General features: G+C 45.9%; 1 protein-coding gene across 1 annotated transcript in view; it reads right to left on the bottom strand.

Moving 5' to 3' along the window:
• The window catches only part of RSPO3 (R-spondin 3), a 530,784-nt gene extending 517,611 nt beyond the window's left edge, over positions 1 to 13,173 (bottom strand). The window contains exon 1 of the mRNA XM_086926993.1: positions 12,416 to 13,173. Within this exon, the coding sequence (XP_086783119.1) occupies positions 12,416 to 12,512 (97 nt within the window). The 5' untranslated portion in view covers positions 12,513 to 13,173. The remainder of the gene's footprint in view (positions 1 to 12,415) is intronic.
• Positions 13,174 to 13,292: the final 119 nt, after the last annotated feature.

Below are 13,292 nucleotides of genomic sequence, written 5' to 3'. Positions count from 1 at the left end.
CAAGGTCTCATGTCCTGTGTCGCCTGTGCTGGATGGGTGTTGGGTGAGGTGTAAGCCAGCCCTCAGGGAGTGGCTGGCAACAGACCAACTAGAACAGTGACCAGCAGGTCACTACACCACTGAGAGCGCAACAGATGGAGTGCAGCGATGCGCAGAAATGCTATCAGATCGAGGGCGTGTTAAATTTGGCAATGCATAAAGAAGTTCAGTATCGAAAGAGAAGGTAATATTTTACCTCAAATCACAAATACCCCTTAAAAGTGACTAACACAATAAATGAGCTCTATTTTATAGACTATAATATTATTATATGGAAAGCGTGCTTTATTCATATATGCTTGCATTGTTTCTCAGAGAAAAAGTTTTCTGAACAAACGTAACACGCGCCACACATTCTCATCCGAGCTTGGAATAAGCTTTCAATAAGACGTATTTTTTGTTTGGAACAGTGCTCTCGACTAAGCATATCACCTGTGTATTTTATAAGTACTCCACAAGTTTATCTCCATTGTTGCTCTGGTAATTGGAGCACGGGTGCATCTAGTTACACCGCCACACTTTTAAAACAAGTAGAAATATCAAGTAGACTTTATGTACTCGGGAGAAGATATTCCGCGAAGCATTCTCTGACGCACCTATCAAGCAGGAGTGGGTGTTTATAGATTGACCACAAGAGGGCAGAGCCGTCCCGGTAACAAAGCCCGTGGCGTGACAAGGAGGCGAGGTGCGGATAAATAAGGGACCGTCTTACTTCAGCACAACAGCGTCTCTGCCGCCTCAGAAATATAGTTTTTTATTTACATACTTACGTTCTCATTGTATAATTAATGTCCAGCATTGATTAAGGATATAAAGTAGATTTTAATAAAACAACATTTGCAGACAAACGACAAAATGACAGTCTGGACCTGATTTAAAGTTAAGTAGCAATCGGATATTCTACGATTTGAGGCTGAAGCTTAAACCCGGGACAGTAGCCACTGATAACATTTTCTGTGTCTCCCTAAGCACAGAATGTAGGAAATTCCTCTGATAGATTCTCCAGTGGGGTTAGCATTTCCCAGACAAGTCGGAGAATGTTCCAATAACTACAAAATGTGTGTAAATCACACCGTACGTGACCAACCCCACATCAAGCAAAACGTTTCTTACAAAACAGTGAGCCTTAAGCTCGGCGCCCCCTCTATACTTCACAAATTACTTAGGTAGCAGTAAGAATTTAAATGGTTGCCACGCTCAAGTTTACAGCAGTTTCTGAGTATTAAAGGCAAGATGCGCCTCAGGAAGAGGCTCATTCAGAGTTTTGGGTAAAGTATTTTTCCAGAACGAGTGGCATCTCAGAATGGCTCGTGGCTCTTTTTAGACTCGTCTGTACTGAAGGTTAACCTTTAAGAAGGTTCTTGCAAGTGTGCGATTAATGCTGTGCTAGTAAAGTACGCTTTCTCCCTCACCCCTGATTAACCAAAGTTGTCTGTAGTGCTTAAATTGCAACAATAACAAAAAGAATAGGCCCGGGCTTATGTTTGTTCCTAGAACATGGTGCAATTATCTATCAATAGTGGAGCACTTGCACAGAGGCCCCCGAGGCACTGGAGGGCACCCTTGCATTCCAATGATGGATGTATTTTACTGCCCAACTGGTGACTGGCATGCGTAGGCATTTTACTTGCTGGCTTTAGGATACATGGCATCCCTTGCTAGATCACTGCTTTAGAATCCCGAGGCTACCTAAAATGGATTCCATCTCATCTCTCTTCTACCACTCTACACTTGCTGCCTTTTTAACCCACTCTTTAAGGTTCTTTTTATTTCCTGCTTTCTCCCGGTGTTACTGTTTTCCTATCGATCTACTTCTTTCTATCTTTTCTGCTTTTCGATTTTTGTGCTCTGTGCCAAAGCTTGATGATGATAAGTGAGCGATTGTCCGCAAAAATGAGTGACGGTGCACACCCCATTCAACCACCAGCACTAATTAAGCAACTGTTTCTCCATTGCTAAGACTGTAAAATGCCCTCATGCAGCGATCCAACAGGGAGTGCAGTCAGACAGGTATTGCCCTCTAGCACACAATGGCAGCCAGCATCTCAGCAGCTCTGCGATCGAGTGGGTTGGATTCAAATAAGACTCTTATTCACATTGGAAGTCGGACTCCAGGAGGAAAGGAACATACCGGGACAAGACATTATCAAAGACAGCAACACTGTTGCAATGCAAAAGGGCTCGCATTAGTAAAGTTAGAGGTACTAGTATTGTAAATGACAATTTTTTTATTTATGTTTTTGTTTTGAAAATAGCGAAATTAATAACTTTCTCATTTACAATGCAATAGTGTTAACTTTTGCAAACGTGACACCTATAGCATTTGTAATGCAATATGTGTTGTATTTACATGACTTAGATGTATTAATATTAAAAATAACAATGGGTTGTATTTTTTTCAATATTTAATACTTAAATAAAAGTTTTTGTAATTTATAATGGCAATAGCTTAAACTTTTGCAAATAACTTTTTGGAAGATTATGTTTAGTGTATTTTATTGTGATGAAAATACAAGAACAGAAGTGAAATATTAACTTTTTTGTGACATTTGTAATAAAGTTTGAAACATTGAGAGAACATATTTGAATCAGTTGTTGTTGAATGGTTGCACAGATTGATGCTGTGGTGGCTCTGAATTATGTTGTGGCGGCGACGAGTTATGCTGTAGCGTTCAGTGATGCTCTGGTAGCGCATAGTGATATTGTGATGCCCCTGAGTGATGCTGTGGTGAAGCGATGGATAGTGAGGGTGATAGATAGATAGAGGGAGGGCGAAAGATAGATAGAGGGAGGGTGAGAGACAGAGGCAGGGTGAGAGATAGAGGCAGGGCAAGAGGGTGAGGGATGGAGTGTGGGCGAGGGATGGAGTGTGGGCGAGGGATGGAGTGTGGGCGAGGGATGGAGTATGGGGCAGGGAAGGGATGGAGTGTGGTGCGGGGGAGGGATGGAGTGTGGGCAGGGAGGGCTGGATGGAGTAGGGTGAATGGATGGATGGATGGATGGAGTGCGGGGATGGATGGATGGAGTGGGGGGGATGGATGGATGGAGTGGGGGGATGGATGGATGGATGGAGTGGGATGGATGGATGGATGGAGTGGGATGGATGGAGTGGGATGGATGGATGGAGTGGGGGGATGGATGGATGGAGTGGGATGGATGGAGATGGATGGATGGAGTGGGATGGATGGATCGATGGATGGAGTGGGATGGACGGATCGATGGAGTGGGGTGGATGGATGGATGGATGGAGTGGAGGGATGGATGGATGGAGTGGGATGGATGGAGTGGGGGGATGAATGGATGGAGTGAGATGGATGGATGGAGTGGGGGAAGTGGGGGGATGGATGGATGGAGTGGGGGGATGGATGGATGGAGGGGATGGATGGATGGAAGGGAAGGATGGATGGATGGAGTGGGGGATGGATGGATGGAGTGGGGGGATGGATGGATAAATGGAGTGGGATGGATGATTGGAGTGGGATGGATGGATGGATGGAGTGGGGGGATGGATGGATGGAGTGGGTGGGGTGGATGGATGGAGTGGGATGGATGGATGAGTGGGGGATGGATGGGAATTTACGAGAGAAGCGGGAGGACAGCGCATAACAATGAGACTAACAGATCTGAGACATACTCATGTGTTTTTGCAGTATGATTAAGCATCAAATGAAAAGAGCCTATGGAGCGCTACAGTAGACTTCACGTTAGTTCAAGATAGAGACTGGGAAGGAAGGAAAAAGCACCAATTAAAATCAGGTGCATGGGGTCTCTGTGAGAAAGCTAGGCAGCGTAGAGTAATGGGGCACTTACTTGGAAGGCTGAATTAAAATGCCAGTATCTTGAAAAACAGCTGTATTGTTCGGGTTCGAAACTCAGAGCCGATTAATCTATTAAAGGCAAGTGAAAAAGGATCAGGTGGGCTCAAGTGTTCGGAGCCACACTTTTAGCAGAGACGGCAGATTTACTTAATATTTTAGGATGAACCCAGGTCACTGAATGAAGGCCAAGGAATGGAGAGTGGAGCGTTTCCTGCTTCTACGGCTGCCTGCGCTGAGTGCGAGGAGGAGCCAGTGTGGGGGAAGTTAATTAAGGCAATTACAGCTGGAGGGGCAATCAGAATCTCAAGGGCCGTGACATATCATAGCACTGCTCTGCCCACACTGACGAGGGAGGATCTAGGGCAGAGGTAGCAGCGCCATCACAATGGTAAGAGAGTGACCCTCATGGGTATACCCCCAACAGATAGGAATGCCCCAGCAGTTCGCAGAAGGTGAGGAAATGTCCAGAAAGATGGACACTGATGGCCAAGAGTGGAGTGGAGTGGAGCATGAACACAAATTGCGTGTGGGTTCACCAAGGAAATCCACACAGGATATCACACAGATCCTGCGCCAGGTACACTCACATGGATGGTACGTCCCAGCCATCTGACTGCAGTGCAGAGCCGAACTACCTGTCATGAGCAGTGAGTAGCTGCGAGCAGTCAGAAAATAGGATGCGGATCGCTGCTGAAGATTGCCAGCCAGCCAGATGTTTATTATTTCTTCGATTATTTCTTCAATTGTATTTGAAGCCGTCTTATATGAAGTTGAATTAAAGCCAGTAGATGGCGCTGTTGCTGCACAGTCGACAAGGTTACAGTTGAACAATGGAAGTGTGAAACAGCAGGGATTAATTAAATGTAATTAGCGCGCGCTGGGGTGAATGACTGAGGCCCAGCTGCCTGATGCAAGGAGGCTGGGAAGCAAATGGCAAGCTCGTGCATGAGCACATGCACTCTTGAAAATCCGGCCGATGGTTTGACGGCTATACGCTCGTCCTATTATCCCTTGCGGGATTAATAGGACAAGCCCTAAAAAGCAGTGCTGCGACAGGTCTCTATCGGGCTCTCAATTTCATGCCATCAAACTCAGGTTAAAAAAAAATATGTTAACTGCGGAGCTGCCACCATTGACTGCCTTTAATGTAATTTCAAAAAGATTTGTTTTAGTTCTTTCACAGTATCATCATGTCAGCATTTTCAATATTGTAAACAAGGAAGCCGTAGTTGTTGCTTATTTGTCATATGCAACTAACAACCATTGACAAAGCCAATAGTCCTGGCTTGTTGTAGGTGTAATGTTACTTGTTGTTTAATGTATTTTTTATAACTGGATGAAATGACAAAGCAGCAACATTCCAGTCGAGCGGCACACTATGCTAAGGACAGATTTTTTAGCTCACGTGTTTCTAAGCCACGCCCTTAATTGCATCGGCCACTCCCCTTTGTAGAGACACTCCCCAGTTTTTTTCATACTCCACTCACAGCCACGACCTTCTCAGCTTTCTGCAGTTTTGTCCCTACATGCCAGAGTGAATGGGGGGGGGCTCAGATTGTACCACTGGAACGCCTTATTGTCAGGTGCAAACGAGGAGCACTTGAGTGCACTGCATGACCTGCTGCGGTCAATCAATTCAATTCAATTTAATAAAGTTTTGGAACTCCAATGAGGTCCACTTAAAATTACACACCAATTAGTACATAAAGTGCAATAAAACCATGTGGTAATACAGTGGAAACAAGACAGTAAAACATTTCAACATATAACAGTTTCAAGGGATAAAAGTATAAGATTTAGCAGCCAACAATGAGGAAAACAGGGCATATCCAGAGTTGTGCAAATAGCAATTGGAAAGCAACTGAGACAACGTAAAGCACTTTCAAAAAGCAAAGTTTGGTATTAGTAGCCAACAATGAGAGAACAGGGCATATCCAGAACTGTGCAAAATAACAATTGAAAGCAGCCTAGTCATGTGCAGGTTTACAATTTGGGTGATTACAACATTCAAGCATTGCTAGGCATCACAAGAGTTGAGAGATGATTGTCTTCTGGTTAGTATCTGACTAAAATGTAAACTCTCAGGCCTCATTCGAAGGTATGAGTAAATCCTGACAGCTCAGGGCATGATATAACCACTAGAATTTGATAATTACCCCATTGATGGGCATTTACACCCTACCAGCAGCATGCTTCTCTTAACTGTGAACTGTTTTCTAAAGACATAGTTAGCTAGGGTTTACATGGCGCAATGTGTCCTTGGGAAAGCCAGGGGTGCGGGATGACCACAAATCTCCATAGTCTGGTTTGGGTAGAAACTCCCATTTCTGCTCAACTCACGGCTATCAAGATACTCATATTGAGGCACTTAATAAGTATGCACAAAGCGGTTTATAGTAAGGTGCTTAACTATCTGACAAATTATATAGTCTTATTTTTCCCCATCAAAGATAGGTCGAACAAAAAGAAACCGTGCTTAAAGTACTGCAGGCCTGTCAGTGCAGTGTCAATGAAAGAGCATGTATTTCTCTCGCTTAAATTCCTGGTGCAAACTTCCACAAAACCTCAAAATCCTTAATAGGATTTAGAAAAGCACTACTTTTGATCGGGATTTGTAGCACTATACAGCTCGATCATGATGCTGGTGATCAAATAGAATTCTCTTCTGACTATCTTCCAGTGGGGACGGGGAGCAAAACAAAGGCACAAATGATTGGTTCTTTCCGGAATGGTAGTGATGAACTAAAACGATAGCATGGAATACACTGCTAGTGATTTAGAGTAATTCAGGCATTTCCATGTGTCACTTTTATTCTCTCCCAGGAATGTGCTGCCATCATTCTCACCTATGATCCCATTACTTGTTAGACAGGTGGGCTGATCGAAAAAAAAACAGGTGTAAGAGCTCATATGTTGAGTCGTTCTTCTTTTTCAATATGCATTGCTGTAAGTGTATTCATGTTTGTGCTCACATCAATAAAGAAGGGAGAAATTCGAATATATTTGTAAATGAATCCACCTGCTCTGGCTACTCCCCACTCCTCTCCCATCGTGCATTGCTATGAAGGGCGAGAGGGTTTAGTATTTAACTGACAGGTGAAAACTTGGCAGCAGACGCCATGAGAGCCAAAGTATATGCAATGCCCCCATGACTCTCCAGCCGTATTCTGGGACTACATGTCTTTGCCCCGCCCACTCGGGCGACCTCATAGACAGTGGCCATTAGTAACACTACTGTTTGCCAGAAATATCATGACCAAATTATCATTTATAAAGGAATTGTCCAATGGGAGTTAGAATCTCTACTATTAACTACAATGGGTCGATTTGTTTTGTAAACTATATTTAGGACAAAATATTTCTGCCAGACAATATTTGGCTATGTTATCCCGGTACCATACCTTTAGGATGTTGTGCTTTACAACTAGTGGACCCAATTCCAAAATAATTTTCAGAAAGCATGTGTGTCATACTTTAGGCTTTATGCAGGAAACTCCAGCAGTAAGACTTGCTTACAATTTCCATGAGTATACTAGCCTTACCTAGGTGTCTAGCCTAGGGTCATAGGACTACTACATCCTCTAGCCCTACTATATTATTTTTCACCTTCCCTCCAACTCCTCTAATAAAGGATACTTTAAGAGTGGGGGAGGAATGTTACCTTTAATGTGACGTCCCCATACACCAAATCTTCACACGTGCTCCCTGAAATATGGTTGAGCCCACTCGACCTCTAGGAGTTGAGGTGAGCCTGATGATGAGGCATGTAACTATTACAGTGAGTGAGGGCTATATTAAGAAAAGAGTCTCTTTCCCTTCCCACCCGCGATAGTGGGTCGGCAAAAGATTGGCGTAGAAACTCTTGGTACAGTGTCATCTAAAAAACAACCCCCCTTCTTTTTATCTGCAAGGAACTACCTGGTTCCAGAAGGGATACTAAGTTGTTTTTGGGTATACTAGCCTTACTCTTGCAAACTAAGCACAGAAAATGTTCTAGAAATCAGGACTATATATTCGAGAATAATTCACATCTAGGACAGGAGTAAGACACAACTAATCATAGAAAAATCTTCGTGAATAGGAATAACTATCTCAAGCACAGAGAAGTGCGCTATTGCAAAAGAAAGGCTCTGCTAACCAGAAACTCACGCATTCGGATCACTGGATCATTTGCAGCATCCACATTTTTTCCGTTACTCTTCGAGTACTATCACTTAATGTAAAACAAAAGGTGACAGACAGCTCCTGGTTTCTCATTCCTTAAGTGGGAGAAGCTGGTTCCCTAGACCCTGGAGACCCCCAGTCCTGATACACCCCCCTCTGACCCAACCAATGACTCACTAGCCATCACTCACATAGTTTTTGCTGTGGGTAAACAGGTCATGTTAATTTCTTACAAAAAATCATAAACATACCATTCTTACGAAACAATGAAACTGCAAATAATTCCACAATGGGAACAAAATTGACACCACCTTACAATCCTGGTCGTTAATATTCAACAAAGCAAATCTAGCTAAAGAAGAGTGTCTGATTAATCATTATTGATTTATACATATATTACATTGAGGCATTCACAATGAGGGGTAGTCCCAAATCTCTGTACAACTTGCCACATGAAAGGATCCCCCACCCCACACACACACACAACAGGCTGCCAAAAGGGCCGCATGATGTAAGACCAGTGGCTACAGCCCCATGACCAAAGCCGGTAAACTGTGAGCCTAGACCCCCAACTCGGTGTGAAGTCCTTGCAGAATAAGGCTTGCAGCCCATCACCTCAGCGCTGTCCTGAAAAGTAATGGATGGAGAGCAAATCTGTCCTTGAAATCATTTAATGTGTCATGCCATTACCCCCGCTTCACCATGGGAAACGTAACAACCCCAAATCCTCCAAGGTAAAGAGGCTGAGTGGGTGGATGCGATTTTTGTTTGATTTGAATCTGGAGTGATGGTGCCTCACCCCTGACCCCATGCCGCGATGGTCTCTTGAAAAGAGGGAACACAAGTCCCTGCCTACCCTAAGTGGCCTCTGGTCATCGCAACATAGGGAGCGGAAGTGACGGGTCAATCTGGCTCCTGTCCGTGACTTACAAGACAGGGCCAGGAAGTCCCGCCTGTGCTGCCCACAGCCTCCCCTTCTTTGCACCAGAGTAACTATAGTAAGAGAGGGGCGAGAACGCGCATGGGCCTCATTGCCTAGCGCTCTACTCTTGACAGCCAGAGTGTTTTAAAAAGTCCTTACTAGTGCATACAGATAAAAAAAAATGCAATGGGAAGCGCAAACGGCAGGAACAATAGGCATGAATGGGTCAGGGGTCCTGACTTATCGAGCAGTTGGCAAGGCATTCAACGGATTGCACTGTAAATGTCTGCAGCGACTGTCCTGTACGGGAATGTGAACTGCCTATTCACTGACGGACGTAGACCAGTCAAATGTAGAGCTTCCAGGGTTAGTTTGAAAACATTGTGTAAACTGGAAGATAGGTTACTGCGCCCACTCCTGAAATCATTGTGGAATTTGTAGATCACAGGATCAAAGTAAAGTAGGGCTGGCTCCGCCTGTCGCCCATTTCAGGTGGATAAGATGTCATTTCCAAGTGGGAATTATACAAGTGTACAAAACGTTCTTATCCTAAATTATGATATATTATCCCTTGCTGCTCATTTTTAGTACTTCCTCGCTTCCCAAATAAAGGAAACCCATTAGTATCCCAAATAGTTCACCCTCATCTTATCCCCATCCTAATGAGGGCACACCTTAATTCTACTCATTAGGGCGAGCCCCACTTCGACATTTAACCCCAATAGTGTCAAGAGCGACCCTCTCTACCACAATGCTAACAACTCTTATATTTCTCGAATAAGTGAGGACTTAACCCACATCCTGTCAAACTGTGAGGCCATCCTTGATCCCATTTTAGTCAATATGTATATCCAACAGAGCATGCTTTATGGGCTGTCCGTGCTCCCACAAATAGCAGGTTCTCAACTTCCCACCTCCTTCGGAAGAAATACATCTTCCCTCACTAGGGATCGTCCTGAAGATCAAAGCCTCAACCCCAGACCTAATTAAAGGATTGTTCCTCCTACTTCCAGTGAGAAAAATCACACTTCCTCGGCAGGTGGTCCCAAGCCTCTACTTAACCAGTCTCACAACCTCCCCACACCACCTAAGGGGGAAAGAACCAGGGCCTGCCTTAGGGCACTGGGCGCCCAGCTTGGGAGGGGAGGTGTGGCGCTGTGTTTTACAATAATTTGGGATTTAAAATCACGTGGCTGAGTTCCTTTTGCGTCTAGTTTTCATGCAACATTAAAATATTAATTTAACTCTTGTGATTAATATTCCTGCAAGAGAGAGAGAGAGGGAGATCAGAGGTTTGTGTAGGGGCAGTTTTCACTTGTTGTAAAGTAGCTCAGAGGGTTAACATGCCTGCTGCAAAGAGCTGGTACCATGCAGATCACGGATCTATATGTTATGTGGATAGCTGAGTGGATTACTGTTTTAGTCACAGAAATCTTTTTGTTAAGGCAGTTCATAAGGTATACCCACAATATAGAACAGTGACTTTTTACGAACTGTCATCAAAGAGCTGGATGAAAACGGCATAAAATAGGTTAGGATGTTATGTTTGTTTTTCTCAGTCTTTCATTCTCAATTCCTAATGTTGCTGAAAAGGGTTTGTTTGGGTGTATATATACATTCTTATTAGTAAAGTCTGCCTTTTCCAGGTCTTTAAAACAAATTAAATGTAGGTTAGAGAGTGTCTATGAAGAGATGAGAGGCACGTTTGTCCAGTAGTCATGAGGGAAAACAAGGAGAAGGTGGAGGGGGGAGGGGGACTACCGTTGTGTGAGTGAGAAGTGTCCCCTGTCAACTTCTGACTCCTCTATGCCCGTCCTCACCAGTGAGGAGATCCCTCCATTCCAAAAGTTAGTGTGACCAAACCTTAGTTATGGCTTCCCACTGCTGCGCTTTAAGGAGCTTTACACTTGCTCTCCGGGATTAAACTCCGCATCTTGTTGCAAACAAGGTATGAATTCACTCCTCCACATTGGAAACTCCACTGTTCCCTCTATTCATCTCTTTCTCTGATTTCTTTTCGCGCACGTAAATGCAATCCCTTCTGCCGCCACCCACCTCTACACGTCCTCTTGTGTATCCTAATATCCTTGCCACGCAAATGTTTAACTGTATATCCTCCCACTCTCACCTTTCTCCAAGCCAGTCTCACCCCAAACCACATCTCTCATACCCTTTCCCCCATTCAAAAATTTCGCAGTCTTCCCTCGCTTTCTCAGACCCCATCCACTTAAGCCGACCAAATGTCTTTTCCTGTTGCCCCAGCTTTGCCCTCTAAATTTTACCGCACATGCTGTCTCAACATTTCTATCGCTCGCCACTTGTCCCGCGCTCGGCGCCCCAGCCCTCTCGGCCGTCGTCACTACCTCTCTCTCTACGCCCCCCCCCCCCCCCCCCCCCCCAGGGGGCTGCGAGTCCAACCGAGATGCGCTTTTCTCGTTAGCCAGAGGGGCCGAACTGGAGCTACGCACCTCAGTCTTCTGAGGGAAACACCTCTTCCCTGTCCCATTCCATAGACAGACAAGACCCACGTCCCCTATCTCACGTGGCCCAGAAGTCCAAAGGCGCATCTGGCTGACTGCCTGGACTGTCTAGCGACTGCGCCTCCTGTCTCCTCACCAAATAAACCCTTAACAGACTGGCATTAGACCTAAGCTTAGTAGCAACATTTCACAAGAAACACATAGACCTCAACCAATGTTAGCCTGCGAGTTGCAGCTTATAAGGAGGGGGCTACTGTGTCGTCGTCGAAGTATACAGTGGAGTATCCTCTGTTAAAGATAAATTATCACTTCAACCTCTAATCCTTTGTAGGTTTCCTGAATAGCGTGCGTCAACAAGCGCTATATTAATACAAACCTTTGTCGTCCTCTATCCTTCTGCTATCATTCCAAATCCAAATAACTGACTAACCTATCCACCACTTAAAATGTACTGGCATGTTTCACTATACTAATTCAACACTAATCATCAATGGGTCCCGGAGTAGCGTGCCACTCGCCGAAAAAGCGCTTCGACGCCTCGTCGGGGGTAGTAAGCTCTATATAAATGCAGTTACAATACAATTACAATACACAATTTCAGTTGCACACCGATGGCAGAAACACAAAGGAGCATGTTTGCCTATCTTGCATGCAGCTCTCACACTTTTGTTGCCCCGCACACGTATGTGCTGCAGCATATCTCGTGCACCCTACCATATTGAGTGATTGATTATTGAGGAGGGCACACTATTATCAATAGGTACAAACAACAAACACATTACATTTTACAGTACAAAAGTAAAGTGCCAATTGCAGGGGAACCGTTTCCCTTGTTGGTATTTGGTCAAGGAAAGTACGCGGCATCACCTTCCTTTACAACACCCCCTTTGCCCAGCATTGGCGCAAAGGTAACAACCGTTGGGGAGCAGAAACTCTCCCAGTGGCTGCGGGAAGGGCAGGCAAAGCAGACAGGTGGCAGGGGTTGTACTTACTTCTTCGCTGTCGCTGTTCCTTGAGGGGCTGCACGCTGCAGAGATATTCCAAGCAGTTCAAAGTAATAAAAACCCAAGGAACGAGTCGCACTTGCATAGTAACCCTGTGCTTGGATCTCCCTCCAGTGCGCGGTAAGGCGGCGCAGGTCCCCCCTGCCGTGTGCACCCCCGGCCCCCTCGGCGGGTCAGGCTGAGTCCAGCAGGGTTCCTGTCCTTTCACCAGCAGGGGCGAGGCAAGGGAGCCCCGGGAGTGCCGGCGAGCACCATGCTGCTCTGACCTCAGGGGGTTCCGGGGCACGGGGTGCGGGTCCGGCGCGGTTCTGAGTCCTCGGGCGCGGCGACCATCTGAACGCACTCAGGAGAACCGGGGTGGGGCGGGGGCGAACACGACTCCACGGAACCCCCGCTCGGTCTGTCCCCTCAAACGCCGACTCCACAGATAGCCACGCAAGCCACTTTCCCAGTGGAGGCTGGTAGGACCAAGGGGCGCCCCTCGGGCTGAGGGCAGGCGCAATGGGGAGGGGGCAACGAGGTGGCTGCAAGGGGCGCTCAGAGGGAGGTATGACCAACACTAGCGGTGGGCTGTGCTGTCCAGGAGAGCATCTTTCAGAGAGTAAAACCCACGACCAAGGCTCCCTCCGAGAGGGCAATTTGCCCTGAGGGTGATAAACTTTACAGATCTGTAAAAAGGTGGGATCCGAGAGGGGGGGCAGTCCCCAGGCGTCTCTCTGACAGTGCTGGTCGTGAGGAGGAGTTGTGCTTCAAAGCTTCGGTCACGCAGTTTTTGTGAAGGGGAGGGGGGCGTGTTCCACAAGGACCCCGTGCTTCACCATGGTATTGTTGGGGGTCAGCCGGGTTGCACCTCTGCCAGTATGGG

The sequence above is a fragment of the Lissotriton vulgaris genome, chromosome 6 (assembly GCF_964263255.1).
Source record: "Lissotriton vulgaris chromosome 6, aLisVul1.2, whole genome shotgun sequence".
Taxonomy (NCBI): domain Eukaryota; kingdom Metazoa; phylum Chordata; class Amphibia; order Caudata; family Salamandridae; genus Lissotriton; species Lissotriton vulgaris.
This window is presented reverse-complemented; position numbering and strand designations above follow the sequence as displayed.